We start from the raw sequence: 24,731 nt of genomic DNA, 5'->3' as shown, positions 1-24,731 counted from the left end.
TCAGTGATGATTCGCTAAATCCACAGAAAAGCTGCAATTTGCACAGAGTTAAACTGTTATATGAATATATAGTGTCTTTCCATACCCATCCCTGGCCTGGTGAGAACAACAGGCCTTTTAGTAAATTTACTACAGTTTGCTAGCTACCTCCAAGTATGTAGACCCTAGATATCCCAACACAAATCGCATGCAGGTGCTTTGTGTCCTGAACAGCCTAGTCTCACATTATATTTAAGCAGTGTATTTAAAAGGAATTTTGTCAGTAACTGTACCGTTTCTAGCTATTTTCCCAGGATGGACTGTGTCTCTCACTGCAAAACATTAAAAGTCAAATATGACAAAATAAGATTTCAAGTACATTAAAGCCCATTTTTAAAATCATTATTTGAATTCTAAGTAGTCACTATATATACAATATATTGTTTTCTAGTCAATACTTATTTGGATTGACCAAATAAGGTTGAATACTCATTTGTGACTCAATATTACTGTCAAAGTTGAATAAAAAAAAAAAAAAAACCAAAAAAACAGTGCCTTATCTGTAACACACAGATTATAGAAAAATAAAACTGCTTTTTTAAGAGTTAAGAGTCTCTCCTCTCCTTCAGGAACTGCAACATAAGTGTTTAAGTGCTCTAGGAATGCCTTTCATAGCAGGAACTGTGTATTTCTAGAGAGAAATAAAAGTCTCAACCGTTTCATTTGGCCTACCAAATAGGATATTACTTTTCTCCTCCATATCAGTCTTGCTTTAGATGCAACCTCAAAAGCAAATCAATGAAGGTTAGGTGTGGGCAAGGTCTAAAACTTTGGCAACGTATTCTACAAACAGGTAAGGGGGGGGGGGGGGGGGGGGGGGGGGAAGGTTTAAGCTAAGGAACTGTTTAAGGCAACCTGACCAAAGTAAAGATAAGGCTTTTGGATAACTATTTCCAAGGATATCCAGTTTTCTTAGCTTTGCAAAGTAACATAATTCAACTAACTTTCTGGTCAGAATTCCATTCACAATCTTCTTTAAAAAAATATTCACCTTCCTAGAATATAATATTAACTGAATATAAAACATAAGAAGATACTACATATTACAGACAAAAGTAAAAAAAGCTACAGATGACCACACAGATGGCTAAGTATTAAAAATTACACGGTCATGATAAAAGTTTTAAGCTCTCCGAGGTATTTCAATATCTTAACACCACAGGTTTGGAATATCATATAGAGACTTAGGATATCATAGTATTGGTATAAATACCAAAGTAGATTTTTGGTTTTGTTTGGTTGTTTGGGTTTTTTTTTTTTTTTTTTTTTTTTAAACACCTTTAAAGGTCACTGCTATAACAATTCAGCAGTTTGAATGAAAAATATGTAAAATTACTGTATCTGGCCTATGTATTTTAACATAATATTCAGAATATTAAGAGCAGAAATAAGAACTGCCCACACTGTAATTGCATGTCAAACAAAGTAAGTATTTGGCTGGAATGTACCAGAAGCAGAGATTGTAAATATTGACATAATTTATATCACAAATATGAGCTGGGTTGGGAGGGAAGGAATGAAGAATGGAAGGGGATATGAGATTTAAAATTCACACATTAGTCATCATCAAGTCACTGACATAAGCCACTAAAATTTAGTAAGATCTGCTTTTTGTGGCTGAATGGTTTGCCTCGTCCTGTGTATTGGCTAACGCTTGAAGAAAAAAAAAGTGTTCTGACCATTCCCAACTTCAACATTTACACTAATTACTTTTATTGTATTATTCCAATCAAAACAAAAGTGCTCCCCTTGGCATATTTTAGATCTAGATCTATTTTAAAAGGTAAAAATCACACCGGCCAATATTGTTGAAGTAAATCATGTGTGCTTATTTAGGCTTACCCACAGAGTTACAAGCAATTGTGTTCAGCTTGGTTTAAACAAAATAAAAACTGAAGAGTTAAAAACACAAGGTCACTTAACCTTCTTCCTGGTTGCTTTACTTTTAGTTAAAATTGTAATGTTTTACTAAGCCATACCAACTCTGACCATACTAGGAAAGTGTCTCTGGCACAAGCGGTTTTCAGAAGAAAAGCTGGTCTTCCCAACAGCTTCTTCTTCTGCTTCATCTTAAAGTGCAGAAACTGTGGGAAAGGATAACAAGACTTCTTGTCCATCATTGTGGAACTACTTCCCTTAGAGAGGCTAAGGCTGCGTGTATGCGGACGTGCAATCTGTTCTCAAAGTCATAGCCAGTAAATTCCTCCTGGAAAAAGAAGAAAAAAACCCCAAACCCCAAGCATATAACTATTAGCCTCTTTCACTTTATGATAAGAAGATAATTTTACTACTAATGCTTAAGAAGTCATGTTACAAAACGGACTGAAGAAGAGAGGTGAACTGGAGATTGCATGTTGCAACACCCCGCTGTTACTCAAAGTAACAGAATTATTACAGAAATTCCAAGTTGGTGAAGAGAGCAGAAAGCTTCCATTTCCAACATACTGTTTGGATCCCATGTAGTTCGAACAGCCCCTAGGAATTTCTGCAAGTCCAAAAGCTCTAGAATATCCCAGCATGCCCAAGGCAGAAACCAGTTGGAATAGATAAGTGTAGAGTTGTCATTTTTAAACTCTCTGTAGCCATATCTTAACCTTGGCAAGGTTCTAACACTCCAGGAGATGTCAGTAATATGGACTCTGTGCTATGACTGACCTAGAAATACATATCTATGTAACATACATAAATGTTTATCATAAACATTAATGTATATTGACATGATAATTTTGTAGATTATAGGTAAGGGACACTGACACTTAACATTCACCCCCCCTGGCCCAAACCCCAAGAAACACAACCTCTCAAATGCCCTCCTCTCAGAAACATAAATTTGAAAGTGTCTTAATTTTTACCTTGGCCTGGAGAAGTAAGGTTTTGCCTCTTGGCACAGTCTACAAAAAGACAAACATTGCATTAGAAATGCATTGCAAATGTTACAGAAAATATCTTAAGTATACGGCCTGGTCAGTCCGGACTAGCATCTCCATCTTGAAAACAAGCTACCAAGCAGACAAAACCCTCTCAAATTAGGTAACTAGAAATACAAATGAGGCACCCAAGAAATACAGTATGACATATTTCTAGTCTTCTACAGAAAAGGAAAAATTACAGCTTTAAGTTGCTACTGACAATGGTGAGCTACAACAATGCACAGGGAAACAAATGAGGCTACAGATAAATGACTAATTGATCAATAGAGTAATTTTTGTTTCTTAACCAAAGTTTAAGCCATTCATTTACAAAACAAGTTACTGGATTTTAAGCATTAAAAGTTGTTCCAGAAATCTCAATGTCAAACTATTAAGGAAAAATATACGTGTTTGCAGATTAATATGTACTACTGAAAAGCTCATGTTTTATTTCTTATCATACAGTACATTTTTATTTTAAGCCTTACAAATAATCAACTGCCTGATAAGTAGACAGAAAAAATAAGTTTTCTTATTCAAATATATGAATATGAACATATATATTTATATTGGTTAAATTACATTCAGTGTCTAAAACATCTAAAAAAAAAAAATCTGTAAACTCCTTGACTTAACCACATTAAGATCTTAAAGAACTTGATTAGAACTAAGTCTAAAATAACAAAGATGATTCAGATGACATGATAAATCAAACACATAATTATGAGTAATTTTAAAGTAAATTAAATTTAGTAACAGCATGCTTTTTATACTAACATGCATATTCTTATCTACATCTGTTGCTCAGGTCTTTAATACACTCAGCCTCTCAGGTGAATAGGATTTATAAAATCCTATTCCCTTCTCCTTCTTAGTCATTATAGAGCTTTTGCATGACACCTCAGCTAGTAAATGGAATTTTCTATAAACAGCATCCACTCGCCTCTAATTCTAGTTCTTGCTTTTCTCCAGCCCATCCCACTTTATTCAAGACAAGCATCATTTGCCTCCTCATTGTCCAAGTGCCACGAGAGGGAGTTTCCTGCATGCCCTTCACATACTAAGCGCTACCACAGCTTCTCAGTACAGCTACAAGCCGAGGCTTGTTCAGTCCTCAAACACCCCACACAAAGCACATTCGGTTACCGTGTGCACATACTACACGTAATGCAGGGAGGAAGGAAGGAATGCTCCCACATTCTCAAAATCTTCAGATAACATCACTACCCACCACTTTTTTTTGTTTGTTTGTTTTGAGACACTTGACACGATCAAATTTAAATACGAACATGGGAAAAAAGGCAGCAGGAACATTACTGGACTCAGACCTCCCTACCAGACTTCAAGGCCCAGTTCTAAGTCACAGGGCAGCAGGGTTTTCAAAAAAGAACCATTATTTTTAAAAGCATTTTCTCTTTTTTTGTCCTTTGTCGTGATAATAATTTTTATTGAAAGATTTTCCTTTCCTTCCCTCTTTAAGGGGAAGGTTCAGCTTAGATGGTTAAATCTGACAAGATTAAAAACAACTGAAAACAGAATCTTAAGAATATGAGATACTATCAGCCCAACTACTTCACAGCCTACAAACAATGATGCGGGGGTTCAAGTCATTACCCTGTAACTGCTTCCCCTAACTTGCAACCTGATTCAAGAAGTACTACATAAAGCAGCATAAACTCCAAGTTTATAACTTTATAACCCACTCCAAGGGTGGTGCAGAAGTTGCCCTAGCTTAAGATTCTCTGGGCTCCCTAGGAGGCAGGGTTCAGGCAGATCTGAATGATCAAATGTATCATCAACCAAGCCATTTGGACAGTCTGAAAACCAGGTGGATTATTTTCCTCTTCATCCTGAACAACAAAAACCTCACTACTCAGGGTGAAAGCCAAAATGCCAACACATACAGCTTTAACTGTATGTTAAAGCTGAAATCACTTTACTTATACATCCCCTGCAATGAAACAGTACGATGGTATGCATGCCCTCAGTCCAGCTAGGTTTCCAAGATGCACTGATGGTGCAAGATTAGGAAGATAGCTGTCCTCAGAGTGGGGATAAATAATCCCAAAGTAAAAAAAAAAAAAACCAAAACAAAACAACCAAGCTTTTGACAAATACCATATTGTCCTAAATATAAGTTTGATCCCAAAACCATGGAGCTATTTTAGGACGGCACCAAATTCTGTTTGGAGAGTATAACTACAGGTAATCTTTAATTTCCTATTGGATGCTGTTCAAGTTCAAATATGTAAGAAAAGGATCCTAGGCACTCACCACACTAAATGCCACCTGCAGACAACAAATCCCCGCCTACCCAAGGCATGCTTGCCAGGCTTCTGTTGCCACCAGCAGCAGGAACACTAAGGAAAGTGAAGGGGGAGAGAGGTCTTTGTGTCTTGAGGGGTGACGGAAGTATTTCCATACCCCAGTACTTATATATACTGTTTCTGTAAGGCACATATGAAAAAATGGGCATCATGGCACCATCAGAGAGGTGAAAAGTGAAGTCTTTGTGGTGCTTTTTGGGGTAAAGTACCAAATAATAATCAAAACAATGTGGTGCTACACTCATCAAAATTCTTGCTGTACTGCTTGCTGTAGGTTTGCAGACGTGTTCAATTCACTGCTAGAGAAAGACGTCACTCGTGGTCAGGAATGTAACAGCTGCCCTGAAGAATCCCAGAGAGTCTCAGGCTCTGTTTTTTTATGTAAAAATAAAACCCAGTAAAAACAAAACAAGTCATTGCAGTGTTATCAACAGATAACTAAGCTCTTCAGAATGTCCTTATAGCTCTTGATATTGAAAAATTAAGACATTGTTACCTAAAACACATTGCATTTCTTGGTTTGCAAAAAATCAAAAGTAGTAAGTTTCTTTACAGTAGGTATAAAACAAATTTTTAAAACTTAACATTCACTATCACCTATAAGCTTTGTTTCATCATTTGTATGGTGGTATGCTGACTCCCTGCCCTAATTTTAAGAGTTTAAAAATAGGTTATGCTATTACCTCTGGATTGTCTAACAGAAGACAGCCAAGTTCATAGCAAGCATATGGCTGGACGTATAAGTTGTTTTGACGGCACAGTTCATCTTTAGCAGCTCGCTGAAAGAACTATAAAAATTAAAGAAAAAAAAAAAGAAAGAAAATTGCAGGAATACATTAAAATTGATTGTTTGATACTTAAAAAAGATAATAATAATCCAGAAGCACCATTCAACTTTAAGCACTAGAAATTAGCCCAAAGCTAAAAGGAGAATACATTAAAAATTTCTAATGGTAGAGATTCTTTAAACAAGGACCCAGAGGTTTTCACTGACACTACTGTATCAAGGTAAAACTCTTAGTTTGGATTTTTACCAAGTAATATATTGACTGTTTCAAGAGTTTTCCAACTTCATATTGAAAAAATACTAGATCTAACAAGGAACTTTAACACCAGAGATGAAGTACCCAGATTATTTAAGATATGCTCGAGAGAAGGGGTGGGGTGGGGTGGGGGGTGGGGGGGCAGGGTGCGGAGAGAAAGATTTAAAGCCAGCATCAGCTCCCTTGTTGCTTATGTGAGTTGCATTCTATTGCGGGGGGCAGGGAAGGGGGCAAGTTGTGCCTACAGATCAAAGCCTGGAGCAGTGGCAAAATTATTCTTTTGTATGTGTTAATAATCAAACCTCTCAGTGTCTAACAGGTCTGGAGGAGAAGCAGCAAACCCATGCTTCTGAAAGGTCAATCTCCAAGGTTTGTTTTGTTTTGTTTTTTTTTTAAAGTTGAATTTTCTTTGTTGGACAAAGTAAATCCAGCAGAGCCAAGAACTTTTCCATTCTTCTTCCCAGCTTCCCCTTAACTCTTGCTCCTACAAGCCACTTTAGCTACCGTGTTACTCAACAATATTTACCGTTTAACAGAATAGCTCATAAAATAGGACTAATGGTGTAAACTATCACATAACAACTTACCTGAACAGCATCTTCAGAATTTCCTAAGCATTTATGTATGGCACCAAGAAGCAAATTCCTCAAACCAACAGCCGATGAATCATCGACATCCTGACAAGCTTAATGTAAAAGATTCCAGTAAATAAACAAGATGGATTGAAATCCTTCTTCAGACAAGAATTGTGGTCTACAGTGACTTTTAGTCTGATGATTAAATTTAACCAGAAAAAGGAGATGCTAGTAACATTAATATAAATCCAAGTAATGCGGTTTCTTTTAAATACAACCCATTTTGTATGAACCTCATCAAGCAATCTGTCACTCATGAGAACAATTCCTAACAGGAATGAATGGGCTGAAGTCAAAGGCAGTTGGAGTGTTCTTCTCACAAGAAGAGAAGAATCCCTTTCTCTACTAGTCTTTGAAATATCCACTAAAAGGTAAAGTTCAGAAACAATCACTACCTCCTGGTGTTATGGGAAACTGGGTTGACCCATATATTGAAAGAAAAACACATAGTCCAAGTTACAAGGAGCACAGGGCAAGCAGTTCAGACAAAGCTGATTTGTTTTGAACTGAAGCCAAGTGATAGCCACACAAAAATCTGTACCGGACTTAAAAACCCAGACGAGGGTATTTTGGCATCACAATTCTCAATGCTGACAGGATAAGGCTTATTTGCCAGACCTTAGCTGGTCCACAATCCAGGGACAGACTGTGCCACAGCTGAGTAGTGCTCTGTTTCCAGAAAGAACTGAATCATGATGCATGTAACCATCTCTAGATGAATCAGGCTCCATTTTGATCAAGCTTATTAGTGCCAGCTCTGTTAAATCAAGGCTAGTTCTGTGAGGAGCCATTTGCACTTTTCTGCACCATCACCTCCAGAAAGGCCGGGGTACAGGGAGACCTGCAAGGCTTTTCATCCCTTCAGAAGGAGCTGAACTGCTGTGCCTGGAGCAGTAGAGCTCCTTTGACTTCACGTTCTGCCTCATCTCACAAACTCTACCAGATCTTAACTAGCTCTGCGTTCTCCACACAGTTAATCCACAACCCAAATAAGCCACCTATGAATAACTAAGAGTTGGCTGCATGAAGTATTTGGACATTACACAATACACAAAGCTGTCAACTCTTGCTTGTATTGCAAGTCTCAAGTTACTTTGCATTTTACTTAGAGATGCATGTACATACAAATTAATAACTTTATTTTTAAGTCAAGTTCTAGCCCTGAGGAAAAGCCTGGAAACCCACCCCAGCAAATTACACTCCAAATGTTCAAAAGAAGCAGCAAATTAAAAAAAAAAAAAGTCCCCTATCATCTCATCATTCTTGAGATATACATAAGGCGCAGCACTAGCACTCTCGTGCAGAAAATCTTCAACCAGGGATTGCTGATGCAGACACACCTTTCAGTGTCATACTAACAAGAAGCATATTTCTGAATTTTAATCTATACTGCTATTTCACATTAAAATGTGAACCACTGGCTAGAAGCTTACACAAGGAAGATCTACATTGCTTCTGCGGATGCGGGAGAGAAGTACATACTCTTTACAACCTCTAAAGCTGGTTGTTCTGAAGGCAAATGACAGACAAAAAAAACCTCCTGAAATTATTTTTATGTAAGTAAATCTAATTTTAAAGCCTTTACCATTATCTTTGGTACTAGAAAACTCAGGATCTGAACGTAACCAACTGCCATCACGCAATTTAAACAGACAAATTATCTTAAACTAAAAACAGAACAAAAACCCCACTAGTCCTGACTCTTGACTTAAAGACTGGTAGTTTTCTAGCTTAACATAAAAATCATGTACAATCCTGAAAATGTCACAATTACAGAAAAAAAGGAAGTATCTCGGTGGCGGACATTTTTTGTTTTATTTTCTAAATAAGCAGGTAATAGCTTCAAACTTTGCAGAATGCAAACGACACTGATCACTGGATGGAGGGAGGAGTACTGAAAACTTCATGATAAACACTGTTCATGTGACAGACGTCCAAAGACATCGGGAGACTAAGAAAGAAGCAACCATAAAATGCTCCTTTCACCACTAAGATGGTCCCAGCAGCCAAGATAAACAGAACCCATATCATGTCACAGATGACCTCACAAGCTACATATTTCCTCTTAGAATAAAACCGACATGCAGAAATGAATTGGTAGATTTATTTTTTTACTTTGTAGCTAGGTTTAAATGAGTTAAATGTTGCTTAGTGTCTTTGAACAATAACTATCACACTATTGTTTCATTTTAAACAATAGGCAAACACAACTAGAACTAAAAAACAACTATATGCAGCAGGCAGTTAAACTTCTCCCAAAAACCTACAAAAATGGTAAAAAGGAAGCATTAAGCTGAATCATAATGGGTCATTATTCTTTTGTTACTCAAACTAGTTTGCTTTGACACATGCACGCAGGTTTAAATTTTCATGCTACAACAATCAGCTACTCCACACAACAGAATAAAATTATACGCCTCATTTAAAAAAGTACATAAATAAATCAAGGAACCATATTATACCTTGGCTCATATGCTGTAAGTTCGAGAGGGAACAGTTTGGAAGGGCTTTCCATAAGTACAATACTTCAATGGATGCCAGGACACAGAGCTCTTTGGTCGGCATTTGTTTTCTAAATCTATCTGCCTGCAAAGTGGGGAGAAAGAGGGAAGGGAGATCTGTCATCTGTCCTTTTATAGGGAACATAATATTCACAAACAATGTATCACAAACAGTAATTCTAACTGTTTCATGAAAGCATCCAACAATTTTATGAAAATAAAGTTGGTGGTAACTTAGTTTAAAGACTTTAAGACTAAAAAGAAAAATCTTTCAATTAATATAAGGGCTTACATATTGATCGAAATTAAAGCTTCCTTGTATACAGCCTGATTTGTTTTATTGTGTTTCACAATCCCAAGTATAGCCTGACTGGATAGTGAAACAGTAACATCTGCAAGATCATCGGTTGGGAGGTATTTCCTAGAAAACTCCTGGCTTTCAAAAAGAACTAAGGCTTTGACAAACGAGACAAGATAAAAAGGAGTAAGAAAGGCAAAGCTAGAAGGAAAATTACCAAAGCAACTACAGTGTAATGTGTCTTTAATAATTAGTTCAGTTGTAAAGTGAATAGCTAATTCACATTTCCTTTGCTAGGTCCTTAAAATACATGACACTATTGTTTTTCCATCTGAACCCTTCCCACTAATTCTACAGAAGCAGCACAGCAGAAAACAGACACATCCTTCAAAAATAAATACTGGTAAAGAATCCAACAAATTACCAAGTGTAGTTACTGTACTGAAACAAGTCAGCCTATGCTAAACCAAACCTTTTTCACTGAAAATTGTTCAATCTGATTGTTTTTTCTTTTGAAAAGCTTCTGAACTTCCTTGAACACATTCTGAGCACCATTGACATCACCAGTAGCTCCTTGACATACTGCAAGAATACAGAAACAAAAATATGTTAACACTACTCAGATATGAAACAGGAAAAGTTAACATTAAATATCAATACGGTCGCAAGAAAACACAACACACTTCCAGAAAGGATCTAGACTAGGGATTTAACAAACATGCAAATCCCAACTCTCCCAGTTACCCTCTATGATCATAAACAAGACAGTACTTCTTTTTTGTACCCATTACAGGAACTAATACCATCGAACCTCTAAGGATTTATTTATTAAATCTTGGCAATACACTGTTATATGAGCTGTCACTACACTGACAATCATAATTGTATCTACATCTGGGGGGGGGGGTGGGTGTCCATGTACACACACATGCATGTACAGGTGCAGGCATGCAAGTATACATTATAAAAACAAAACCAAAATTATGTAAGTCAAGTCTGGCATAAAGCTGCGTAAGCAGCAGGTAGTGAGGAAGGCACTATGTGCCCTAGTAAGTTTCCCAAAACAAAACTGTGCCAAAACCTTATCAAATCACTGATTTATCACTTATCCAACACACTGAATATACTCACCTGCTGTTAAATAAGCATAGTAGCACTGGGACCACCTGGATTCATTTTTAAGCCTTTCAAAGGATTCAAATGCATCTTTGAAATTCATCTCTATCATGCTGCACCAACCTAAAAGCAAGACCAATTTCACTTCAGAGAAAGCACAGTAATTCAAATTTGGTGTCAACATTACTGAAACACACAGACTGTTATGAGAGCTGGAGCTAGTTTAACAAATATAACAATGACTGGAAAAGTTAAAACCAAAACAAATCAATTACATACATTTAAAGTCTGGTTTAAATTTACTGGGAAATGTTGAATTATAAGATTCCATACAAAACAATGAATCCACTTCAGAGCAATAACAAATGTATACGGACACCAAAAGCCTTTTTTTTTTTTTTTTTAAATTTAAATACTATATTTTGTAGGATGCTGAAACTTACAAAGCTACTACTTGCTCCCTTATTCTTTCGCACTGTGACAAGATCCCTTAACAAGACACATTTAAAGCATGAAGCAACATATCTTCTCCACTCTAAAGACTTGTATGCAAATTAAGAACATATAGCATATATTGCTATTGATAGAAGGAAATGAGCATGAAATATAGGTCCTGCAAACTGTGCAGCTTCACTAGAGCAACTAGTTTTTGGCACAGAAATGGCGATTCCACAGAAAAATCAGATTAATTAATTTCTCATTTTAAATAATATTCTGTAGGTGAACAGTTTGCCCTTGATTCTATAGTGTACTCTGATTTTGCATCACCTTGTATTTGCAGAAAACTTTAAAATTATGAAAAATTGTTGAATTCTACTTGCCCAAGCAAGACGACAGGATTATTACCATAATCCATCCAAGACAAAGGCCAGGATTCTAAAACCTTTTTTAAAATCCTAATAAAAATAATCCAGTTTGTTTATTGAAGTTGCTAGTCTAAACTTGAAAGTCAGCTATTTATAGTATAAAAACACATCCAACTTACCTATTTCATATAAGCAGACATGTTGAATCTCCCTTTGGTCTGTTGCAAGTTCTAAAGCAGTATGAAATGAGGTCAAGGCACTATTGATTTGACACTAACAAAAGCGAAAGAAGAAAAAATTCAGATGTCCAAGATTTAAAATTTGTTGGATAATTTCATTTTGATAAAGAAAACATTCAGATTTCTATTAACAGATATTTAAAATAGCTATATGGTCAAAAAAATTTAAAAAAAAAAAAATGAAGTGTCTTACAGATTGCAGCCTCTGGTTTGATTAGATGAAAGAGGCACAACATCCCATTGAGAGGAAAACCTCCAAGTTCATTTCGGACTCTAGATTATTTTAAATGAGCTAAAACCCACCACAGAGCTAATATTAATTCAATATACCAGCTCCACATCGCAATTCCTTTGGCCAGCTTCCCAGCTTCTTCTTCTCCTTCTACTAGAAGAGCTTAATAAAGTAATAATGATCACCAGTAACTTACAGCCAGTTCAGATCATCTCTCAACCTTCAAAATCAGTGCCTGTATTCCTTCATTTTGCTATTAAGTCTGAAATTCATTGGCTTTGTGCAGTAGGATTTTGAGTAATCACATTTCTACTCTTATTAGTCATTCCACCTTTAAAAGTTGTATTTTTAGCATCTGCTAATAAAGTTTAGCTTTCTGTACAATACAGGTATCTTTAATGTTTAGTCATCTTTATTTTGAACTATTTCACCTTTTTCCACATCCCTCAGTAACCACTTTAAGCAAGAGTTAATAGAGAATTCATAAATGCTGCATGACATGTAAGAAGATAATAAGGCACACGAGATAAAAAAAACAGTCTGATAAAATCATTAGTTACCAACAGCTTAGCAAAAAGAGGCTGACAGTATTGTAAGAACTAGAACAGTAGTTCTTTTGACTACCTTAATTTCTAGTTTTCCCAGTCCAGGATGGGACTTCTCCATAGCAATCAACATAAAGGGAGGGATGCAAATCAACATTTAATTAGTTTTATACACAGACACACTATATATCCCAATATGGCCTATACCCACTTTAATAGTGTTCCTATATTTACTCTCACATACAATTATAATTATACAACAGAAAAATCTTTAAGCCATTCTCTGCTGGCTATGCATGTAAGTGAAAGAAACCCTTGAAAAAGCAAACCTGTCATCTACGCAAGCATAACTGAATTCAAAAATTCCTGCAAAAGTCTGCAGCATTGTATCTTAAAACCACACACACAGAGAGCTCTAAAGTGATTTTATAAGATTTTCTTCTTTGTATCATCAGGGAAAACTGGTTTAGTTGCTAAGGAACAATTTAACCGTAAATCATATATATTGCATCAAGACAGCACAACTGCCAGCAAAGGGATCCACAGCTGTACCAATATAAACACCGTACACTTAGAAAATAAAACAGTGATTAGACTAAGATCCTTGTTGGCATAACAGAATAATATACTACACAGAAAGACAGGTGAGTTATAATTGCCCTCAAAGTTACCAGGAGCCTGAGCAACGTACGCATTGTTTACTTTTGTAGCAGCACATTCTCTCCACTACACAATACTCCACTGATGCTGCATCACCCCAACATGACTTCCTGGAAAATAAGTGTTTTGAGCCCAGTCTTACAGAAAAAATAAAATAATGTTGGCTTAAAACTTTATCTTTGTGCTAAGAAGTTTAGAAGTTCAGTAAATCTATGTTTTGAATGCTTCCGGGGGGGATCTAAATATTTAGTCCTCTGTGAAGATACTTTGCCTTCTAAAAACCCTAAACATTTGAAAATATAGATCACCTATTTGCAGGGCATGTTATTCCACACAATGACTAATGGCAATTACATTGTCTGCAATGCCACACACCGGCCTGCAGCAGCACATCAAACACTGACCACCTAGTAATATACAAGTCCAGTTAGTTGAATGTTAAATCTTCTATAATCCATTTCTCTAACTGTCTAGATCTCTCAAGTGTTTTGATATCTGCCTAAGTTTTCCTGAAGCACCAAGCTCAGTAAGTATGTTTCAGAGATACTCCTTATTAAAGTTTCAATCATCTCTAGGGATTGTGACATGCTGAACTATGCATTTCTACTCTTAGTGTTAACTCTTAAAATAAATTAATTACTATCTGTTTACTGTTTTAGAGAATAAACAGAAAGAATTATAAAGTCCCAAGAGTCTGCAAGTATAACATCATGGCTGACACTTAAAATTGATGTTCTTGAGATTTACATACACACACACACACACACGTAATTCCTTCAACAAGCATCACTCATGCCTCTCTTGGACATAATACAAAGACAAAAAAGATTAATCTATAAAGTGTGTACTATACAGAACTACACAATCATAAAGAGGATTATTCAAGTTAATGTGAGAACCATAATCTTACATTTCTTGACTTCAGATTAAAATCAAAACCACCCCAACCCACCAACTAAGCATCTACAGAGCTCACCAAGCCAAGGCAGCTTCCTGAGCCAACACACATTTCCCCACAGAGCTGTTCTGAAATCTCAGGACACTTTCCCTCTCCTAGGACCTCTCTGTTCTCGATTAGCACTATGGATTTGTAAAGCCTTTAAGAAGTCATGCTCATAATTAAGGGGAAACCAGGAAACAATATCTAAAAGGGGACAATTTACACTGGAGGACACTATATGGAAATTTCAAAGCCTGTATTTTCTATTCCTTAACATCGCTCCCCTCCACATTTTTCCCTAGATATGCCACAAAATCAAAATACAGTAAAACTAGGACTCTGTATTTTATAGCCTAAAGCAAGTAACTAGGAAGGCCAGCACATTTCCTGAAAATAAACCTTGACATTACGCAAGCTCTGAAAATTTCTTAAGACATTATTTGTGACTTTATTTCAGAAAATTAATTAAAGACTTAAATTAATTTGAGACTTTTCAATGCTTATTATTACTCTTGCCCTCAGTCTACTTCTCCATCCCACCCCTAAATAAGAATGATACCACTGACACCAAGATGTCTACAAAAGGTAACTAAAAAAGCAAGAGTACTTGTCAGCATTACATTTAAGTCCGCAATACCACTGCACATTTTCACCAGCCTGCACATCAGACACTGTAGCACACTTGTATGTACCACTGGTGTTTTGCCTGTCAGCTGGAGTATTTGGTACTTTTTCCTTCAGACTCTTAACATGCACCTATATCAACTGAACTCTACAGATCAAGCCTCGGAACCTGAGCTTTTGGTCCCAGCCCCAGAGATTTCTTGTTGTTTATATATACACACCCAGAGTCTGTTCCCAATCAAAGAGAAGCAATCTTGCCCAGTTCACAATTCTGTCAGATACTTTATTTTTGCTTTACACCCTTACTGCTCTCCATATGAAGCTGTCAATCTATTTAACTATCTCTGAAGGGGGTGATTTGTACTATTTAAAAAAGCAGATGGAGATTTAAAAAAAAAAAAAAAAGTGTTGCTGATTAGGAAAAAAAAGAAAAAGCAAAATTGCAAGCTAAAAAGCAGAAAGATTCAGAACACTTTTTACTCTGCCCTCTCCCACACTACCACCATGCCCATCTTTCACTACTGGCCACAATACCACACTTGAATAGTCTAAGTCACAGTTTCAAAAGTAAATTGGTATTTATTAACATAATTATAATATTAGACAATATGCATTTAGCAAATGGATGGCAATATTTTTATTTTCACAGTAATAAGAAAGGCCCAAGAGTACAGCTGGAAACTCTGGATTTCAGACCAGTGGTTTTCAGCAGCTATTATACTAATTACATTCTTAAGTACCCTTTAAGAACAAGTATAAAACACTATTCTCACTTGTTTTTAGCAGCTTAAGCTTACATGAAATGTCATTATCAGCTTTAGTGGAAAGTATTTCAAAGATAGAAATAGTCAAACATTCACAAAGAAATACTTATGAGGCTGGAATACACACCATACAATCACAAATCAAGCACAACAATAGTTATGTCCATTAAAACAGCTTAAGTGAATTATGTAAAAGTCAGGAAAAATGCTACTTTTAATATGCAGTCTCTTAATCTACACTTTGGAGAGAGAGAAATAAAACAGGAGGGGTGGGGGGCGAGAGGGGAAGAGACATTTGATCAGCCTACCAGTGCAACCTTTAACTTTCTGGTGCACTTTCATTCCAGCTTTCCCAGATCCTCCTCCTCTCCTTTCCTCAACTCACTTATTTCAACAGTCTCCAAATGCTTTCAGACTTCATTTCTCAAAAAAGTGAATCTGGGAAAAGAGTTGAAAGATAATTTGGTCCACGTTTATAGCACCTGCAAGGCTACTTCTTAGAAAACCGAAGTCTGTTAAGGCTTTTACTGACTAATATTCATACGTGCTTTTTGGTGCACAAAGCATTATACAGTCACATGCTCTTCATTTGTCGTTCATAGCACTATCACTGTGAAATCTTCCTTTCTCCTCGACTGCCTTCCTTGGCAACTTTTTTCTTTGTCAGATTTGTGTCTCACTGTCCAGTCTTGCATTACTGCTTCTGCCTTTTGAACAGTTTCCCTGCCTCCAGGTGTCCATGGCTGAACTATGCTCCTTACTGTTTCTTTTCTCCATAGAAAAGAAAACACACACAAATACAGACATATAGGTGTATGCAGACTTGCTAATGGAAGCTGGATATACCATCAGCTGAAAATTACACAAAACATATGTAGGACCAAAGGCCATAAAAAAAAGTCCGATGGGCTGAGTGCTAGTAGACTCTAATACAAAGCCTAAAATGACCATTACTGATCTGTACTTCCAGAACACACAGTGCTTTTGTATAACAACATCTAAACTGCCTTTCATCTATGACAATTAAATTTTATCATAGAACTGTTAACAGATGACAGATGTTAAAGACTATAAAATATATAACGTACAGCTCAAGGTATGCAAGTGCATATAGGTTAAAGCACAGACTTCCCAATTTCAGTAAACCATCTGAAAATAACATTCCCATGCCTATTGGAAAGAACCTACCTGTGTATTAACAGTTTCAAGGAAGGCCATATAAGCACCTCCCAGGCTTTGCAGGAGCTCTCCTCACCCACCTTGGAAATGAGGCAGAATTTACAACCCAGTGTGTTAGTTTGTAATCTAAGAGTATATGTGCACTTCTGGTTCAGAACATACAATAGATGCTCTAAGACCAACGCCCAGATTGGAGACAGATGTAACCATAAGTGTATTGTGCAGAAATCCAGTGCAGCTCCCCAATCCATTGCCACCAGTCACACATCTGCCTTTACTATTACATCAACAACATTTGAGCAAATTAAGCTTCTAAATTCCTAACAGAGTCTACAGAAGAGCTTGAGACATTTAGCCAGAAGATTTATACACAGCAAAGCGTCAGTGATACAGCACCACTCACAACAAAGCAATGAGGGGGGGTCAGGGAGGAAGAGGCTGCTGAATGGAAAAGCTCTCATGCAAACAAATACACGAATAGCAAAGCAACACTTGAATTCCTGTTAGCAACCAATAAGCTTTCTGCTGACTGAAGTATGGCTACACAGCAGAATGCACAGCATTCTGCCTCCCTAAGCAAACTAACTTCATTAACATGGCCATGTTGTCTCCAGCACAAACTATTTCACTTGGAGCTAAACTTCGGTGTCTATATACCGCATCATTTAATGCACAAATACTGTAAGATAGCACGTGAAGAACTCTGCTTTGAAACGTAACGGTACTCCAAAAGGGGACTGACTACACAAAACTGACACTCCCAAAACCTATCCACTCTATTTACATATAGAAATATATAACCAGTTTATTGACAACTTATGTTTACAATTTTGCCCTAGCTTGCCCTGAAAGTCAGAAGAATCAGTTGAATTTTATTCCTCATTACACTAAATAGGGGGAGGGGAAGAATTCCAAATACCAAGTCACACTCTGGCAATCAACATATTTACATTTTTAACTGCACTTGTATTCATTGTGTAGCTATTCCTAACAAATTTTATTTTTACCATAAGAATGGAATATAGAATTGAACAAAGACCATTAAAATCTTTCCCACTCAGAAAACAGCAATACTTCGCAAAGACTGACAGCTTGCCTGTGACAGTGTAATTCCCCAAATGCAGTTGCTTTCAGAAAGACAGCAAGAAAAGAAAAACAACATTCAAATCCCATGCAAGAATATGCCTGCAAAATCCGATAGACCCCTGAAACCTGCCCCTCTGTTCTGTTACTGCTGCTACCTCCCTCAAAATATTAAGGCATATTTGAGAGAGTTAACTGCAAACCCTAGCAAAAGAACAACCATCAATATTAAGATCTGGATTAGCTCTTGTAATTATGATGTTGAGATGAAGGGTTTGAACATTCTGGGCCTATGCTTTTGTGTTGGGTTTTCTTGTTAATGTAATTACTCTGGAAGTATTCTGGTCTAATAAAAGCAGCAGCCAGGAGTTGAGTAGTTTAAAGTACTCGCCACCATCTTCTGTTATCACAGATTCTTAAAGCATAACTCAGTCAAAAACCATGAGGCTGCTGCATTGTTTGACTAACACTCTGCAACAGCATTCACAAACACATTTTCAGTGAATACATTTCTGCTTGGGTCAGAGCTTACCCTTAGCAACAGAAAACATCCTGGTTTGACCCCTTAAAAGCGAAGGCAGTTATTTGAGGGAAATTATTGCAAAGAGTTAGCTGTATATGAACAATGCATAAAATGAAAAGGGGAAGATAAATGCTATGTACTCAGCAGATAAACTCAGATTTTAGCTTGACAAGCAAAACTGAAGTAGCTATTTATACCATAAGAAACTCATGAGTGACCAAAAGCACTTCCTTTTAGCATAGAGCTACAAATGTATCAAGAAGCTGAAAAAGAATTTCGAAGTGCCATTAATTCAGACAGAAGTAGTGGAACAGCAGGTTTGGCATGTGAACTTGAAACTAGCAAGGAGTTAATCCTTTTTTCTTACTTATCTTTCCATGTATCTATATCTTTAGTCACAGTTTGCTGAAGCTTGCACAGTTCATTCACCTCAGAAAAACATAAAATAACAAAGGGAGGAGAAGAGAAACCAGTCAAAAGGAAGAAAACATGCAATACCTCTAATCGCTGTATCCTTCCCTTGAAGAACATGAACAGAGAAGAATTTGGATAAGCAGATTCTTTTTTTGCAAGAATTTCTTTTGCCTCTTTCAATCCTGCTTTGTTATCGCTGCCATCAAGGGCAAAAAAGGGACGAACAACTGTGTGGTACCACAACAGAGCTAATCTAAAAGAAACATAAGAGTAAAAAAGATTACAGCTCGTAAACAGAAATTTAAGGATAACATTCTATACAAGCAAATTTTTAAACGATTCTTAAAGACAAAGAAAGATATTAATCTTTTCTTGTACAACCTGGCTTTAAAGCAAACACAATACTATTGCCATATATCAATGTACTCCTAAGCCACACCTGAACATACAATTCAGCACACATTACCCAAAGGTAAAGTAGCAATCAAGCTCTCATCATCAAAGCACTTGAGCCTTTAGAACTCTTACAGATTTTAAAAAGGAAAAACCCACAGGAAAACTTTGGAAACTAATTGTTCATTAGAGGGGGAAAAAAAAAAAAAAAAAAAAACCACCACAACCACAAACAAAAAACCAACACCAAAACTAAATACACATCAGCAGACACGCTTGAAATCAATGTCAAACAGAAATACATCCAGTGTTCAGAAGGGCAGACATCTACATGACCTACATCACTCCTGGAAACAAGGGCAGAGCACAAAGATTTCCAAGACCATGTGAAGGAGGAAACACCCCCAAAAAACATCATTTTTCTTTCCCAGAAAGGAGAAAGAAAAATCAAAAGGAACATTTAATCTCAAGCTTTCTTAACAGATCAGAAATCCAATTCTCCTCAAGCAGAAGAGACTTTAGCTCTGCTGTCAATGTTTCAAAAGTGACATCTGATGGTACCTGCAGTAGGTCCAGTAATAAAAGCATTAATTTGGAGATAATGGAATAATAAATGCATTTATGAGGGCAGTTTAAATTAGGTCTGGCTAACCCTTCACCTGATAAAAAGACCTGAATGCAGTATGAAGGCTTGGGAAAAAAGAGTACACAAAAAAACCCACTCCTCTAAAAAGACCAAAAAGGGGAACATCCCATTTTACTCAGATGCTAAAATTAAAAATAAAACTGGAAAAGATCTTTGGCTAATAGTACAGATAAACAGCTAAGCGAGATCAATGACTCATACAAAATAGTATGCTCTCCATAGCAGAGAATATAACTCAGGTAAATTTACTCAGCCTTTGGGGGGTGCTTTTATTTACTCTGCTGGCATACAAATTACTAGACATTAGAACAGCAGGTGCTGAAGAATACAGCAAAATACTGACACAAACCCCAAATACATGTAAATAACAGCAGAGAGATCTCACATACTAGTAAGTGATGAATTTACTAAACCATGGCATGTTAAACAACAAACTACAAGTTTATTTTACCTGCTGTTGTTTCCTTTAAAGCAACATGACTTTTTGGTTTTGACTTTTTTCGATTTACTTACTTTCAGTACTAAGTTATCTACCAAAGCATTTCAATATAGCTACTCACGTAGCTAAAGGGGCCTTCATGTCCTTACTTTCACTTGCATACATCAGTGAAGAAAGCCCCTGTAGGCGGTCTCCAGGAAAACCCAGCAGGTTGATGATTTTGAGCAGGTTTGGGGGCACCATGGATATGCAAAGATGAAAAAGTCCATATCCAAAGCTAACAGCACCTTTCAGTCTGTTTAGCGAATCCTCCGTTACACCTTCTGCAGCAATATGATTATCATTTGCAGCATCAGAAGTCAAGGATTCCTGAGTTGTTTTCTTCTGATATATTTCCTGAAGTGTATTAATGTCCGTATAGCACTTATTGTAAATTTTCCAGGCTTTTCGGAGTATCCACCCACCTTTTATGTATGCTAAAAATCAAGGAAAAAAAATATTTCAAGGGCATATTTCAGAATTGGAACATAGTAAGTAGTAAATGCTATTTCACAAATCCTAGGATGCTCTCTCTATTTGCATTAACATATCGTATAAAGGATTTTGTAATCACTACCATCGTCTTGAAGAGGTCTTTCATACTGGGCACTACAAACTTAAGTGCTTTTCAACCAGAGACTTTAAAACAGCATGCAATAGAAAGGGACTTCCCTTCAGGTATGTAGCAATATAACTGTCAGAAAAAAATAGAGAAAGCAAAGAACTTAATGCTGGATTCTGCTCCACTATAGAGTGGAGATGAAACAACTGCCTGGCAAACAGAGAAAAGCAAAACTCAAAGAGATTACACCTCTTAAACCCAAATGATGCTAAAAGACAATTGATGGGAAAATACTTAGAAAATCCTTTCTCTTGGATTAGACAGTAATATTTTCAACATCATCATTTCCCTGCCCCTCATATGAACACATATACGGCCTTATAATTAAGAAAAAAAAAAAGGAAAAAAATAAAAGAAAAAATAAAAGAATGCATGAATTTTACATTTTTCAATATTTTTCAGTTGCCTAACTTCCTCAATTTCAAATGTAAGCTGGGTACCTCAATTTCCCTAAAACACTGGTCTTGAGCATTCTCACTTGAGAATGAGAGAACTATCAGTCTCATTACCCTTTTTACAGCAGGGTGAAGAAAGGCATGACACCAAAAGACCAAGATGTCCAATTTGCCTATTTACACAGAATATATTTGCACACGTTAACTGTAAAAGCAGACACCAGCATTTTGTCTGTGATAGAGCCCTGAGAATTAGGAACTGCAGTGACAAAAACTAAAAATGATATAAAATAAAAGCACGGTTACAGCAGCAGTGTTCTAAACAGATATCACCAAATATGCAGAGATCGATGTTATAACTGATGCCAGAATTAGACTGTAACAGGTGGGGTGTGTCAAAGAAAAGGAAAACACTGTTAATACCAAACCACTCTTTATAAGCCTTTGACATCTTTGACAGAATTCTTCCAATTACAAAAAAGATTTCTGGAGAAAGTACCATCATGGACTAGACTACCTCTTTTTGGATTCTTGTTGTATGAAGAGGGGATGAAGCTAGTTTGATAGTCTTAAGAAATCGCACTGAGAAAGACTGCAAAATTTGTATTCTCAGTTGTGACGGAAGGGTTCTGTCAACATGAACTTAAACTACTAAAAAATTAATCCTCTATCTTGCGTTCCATATTAAAGTGTTATAATAAAAAATGTAAACCCCTGCCATGATTCAGCAGCATTACAAAACTAACGTTACTTCAACTTTAAGCAATTAGGTCACTTTTTGGCTGCACAGAATATTTTAAAAGTTATGTGGTTCACCACAAGATTAGTGCTCATACAGCTATGCATATCAATGTTGCAGACAAACGATAAGGAAAACCTCACATTTTACTTGTGCTACAGATAGTGTTTCTGCTAATAGCTAACTACTGTGTTCTGATGCATGCACCAAATGGAAAGGATATGATGTGGAAAAAAAGTATAGTTTTAGGCTTTACTTCCATTAGTGTGCTGTCATGAGCAGTTCACTAACACAGCATAACCCTAATAGATTTACTGTATTAAGATAAAACAATCTAGCAAATGAAAAGAATGAATTTCTGACTTTTTAAACATAAAAATTAAATCAAGCCCAATCACTGAGCTGATTTTCCAGTATGAACTTCTGAAAGTAGTCAGACACATGACAGCAGTGGTAAATATCAAGAAAAGGTAGTTCAATATTGCTGTGGGAAGTTAACATAAATTGCTGTGTTACTAACTTTATGATGAAACTATTTCTAATACACCCATGAGGATGAAAAGGAAAATCTAAAATGTGTTAGGCATATGAGAAAGCAGCTTGCGTGTCATCATATGCTTCTTGTCAAACTGTTCCAGGAAGAAAAACACAAGAAATTTTTCACCCATCCACTGATGAGAAATATTCATCTGCTCGAAAGAATGCTTTTTTTTTTTTTTTAAATTACATGGAAATTCATTTCAATAATCTGGTTGCTACTTCTGTACAGAAACATGATAAAAACAAAAGATGTTTATACATAATCAGAAAGATAATATACTCAAGAAACTGAAATAAAGGATCCTACAGTTCAGCAACGGCAGTAACTAGAAGTCACTGAGGTGCCATATGACCACTCAGAACCTTAACTAGATTTCAGGTATGTTTTTTACTCAGTAGAGTAATGCAAAAATGGTGCATGTTCTGCAGTACTGTGCTACCCACTTCAGTTCTCTGAGCAGCAGACAAGAGAGAAAGGGAACAGACACCACCCTCAGTTACAGCCTCCAACCCAGTTATGCAGCTGCAGAATACATACTGAAATAAGAAAAAAAAGCTTCAAGAGGGGGATCCCCCCCCCCCCCCAAATGAAAATCCAGAATTGCATCAAAAATAGTAAGAAAACCTTTCTGCAACACTACACACACAGCAGACAGAAATACTCCCTGAATTTCTGCTAGCTAGAACCAAACACACTCTTGATGCCATGGTTTGGAAGAAACCAAGTCTACACATCACAGAAAGCATTATGTCCTTGACTGAAGATCTTAGTGTTATTTTAAATAATCTGAATGCTATTTCCCTGATTCCTTTCAGCTGATCAGCAGGGTTTTCCACTGACAATCTGGTCTGACTGCCATCTCTTGGTCTTCATTGATTTGGTAAGAACCTGGGAATGGGCTCGCTTTGTATATGACCTTGACTACAATTTCTATAAACTCCTGGATGAAGGCATGTTTTAAGATTATGCATGAGAACATTAGAAACAGCTTTGCAGCTGAGACAAGGATCTGTATTCAACATGACAGGATTAACCTCTTTGGTGTGCAAGGACACATTTTGGTTACCAGAGAATAAGAGCTGATTCAGCAGTTCCATCTTCAACACACTTCATTTAAAATTACTTTCACTGGCAGTTTGTCAGCTCCCTGAGCTGTCATGAGCATAATGCATATGGGACATTAGAATTTTCCCAGTGGCCTGAACTTACAGCCTCTTTTATCTTGCAGACCACATTAAGCATGTAGATGCTACCCATCTTTGTACCAACTCCTCAAAATGCCTCTATGGGAACATGCAAAGGATTCCAACCTATCTAAGGAGAATCAGTTGAGTATGACTATTGGTAGAAAAAAAGCAGAAAGCTGTAATCTGTAGCAATCCAACTCATTTTATGATACTACTACCTACATAAAGGTAGAACAATACCTCTGCAAGTGTACCAATCTCAGAATGTTTCAAATGGAACTGTGCTCTTTTTTACAAAACAGTCATCTTCACTGATACTCATCTTGCCACTTCATGATCAAGCTTTATTAAAAACATATCATGCAAAAAATATATCTAAACATTAAAGCCATAGCACACCTGATAACTCTTGTTTTACAAACGAGAGCACAGCCAAGTAGACTTGACAGTCTGCTACAATTATTTGTCTTTGTAGACGATCTATCATGGATAGAGTGGATTTTCGCCCATCAACCTGTTTGGAATATACAAACACAAAGCACAGAAAAATATTAACAAAGATAATACAGAATACTAGTTTAAACCTGACAAATTAAAAAAAATCCAAAATTAACTGCAAGTGGTAGCATTGCTACTAAATTAACGCAGCATTTTGAAGTGCAAAACTATGCTAAAAGTTCTTTGATAGCTCATCAAGCAAGCTCCTACTTAATAAACAGGAAACCTTACACATTTGCTATCAGCTATTTTTCATAAGATTCTATGAATATTCAGAACAGATTTAAATTTCATTTAATTATTACTAAATGCATCAGACACTCAACAAAAAGATGTTAGATAGAAAGAGCACAGA

The 24,731-nt window shown here is 36.5% G+C and overlaps 1 protein-coding gene across 1 annotated transcript in view; it reads right to left on the bottom strand.

Annotated features, from left to right (window-relative positions):
* Positions 1-2,155: 2,155 nt before the first annotated feature.
* Positions 2,156-24,731, bottom strand: part of TTC39C (tetratricopeptide repeat domain 39C) — a 36,300-nt gene continuing 13,724 nt past the window's right edge. Inside the window, exons 4-14 of the mRNA XM_075705773.1 lie at positions 24,278-24,392; positions 20,477-20,831; positions 18,962-19,130; positions 11,854-11,947; positions 10,884-10,991; positions 10,225-10,334; positions 9,416-9,539; positions 6,906-7,003; positions 5,959-6,063; positions 2,892-2,930; positions 2,156-2,245 (exon numbers count right to left, since the gene is read on the bottom strand). Of these exons, the coding sequence (XP_075561888.1) occupies positions 2,156-2,245; positions 2,892-2,930; positions 5,959-6,063; positions 6,906-7,003; positions 9,416-9,539; positions 10,225-10,334; positions 10,884-10,991; positions 11,854-11,947; positions 18,962-19,130; positions 20,477-20,831; positions 24,278-24,392 (1,407 nt within the window). The remainder of the gene's footprint in view (positions 2,246-2,891; positions 2,931-5,958; positions 6,064-6,905; positions 7,004-9,415; positions 9,540-10,224; positions 10,335-10,883; positions 10,992-11,853; positions 11,948-18,961; positions 19,131-20,476; positions 20,832-24,277; positions 24,393-24,731) is intronic.

This window comes from Pelecanus crispus, chromosome 2 (assembly GCF_030463565.1).
Source record: "Pelecanus crispus isolate bPelCri1 chromosome 2, bPelCri1.pri, whole genome shotgun sequence".
Lineage (NCBI taxonomy): Eukaryota > Metazoa > Chordata > Aves > Pelecaniformes > Pelecanidae > Pelecanus > Pelecanus crispus.
Note: the sequence above shows the minus strand (reverse complement) of the source record. Positions and strands in the feature narration are given on the sequence as shown.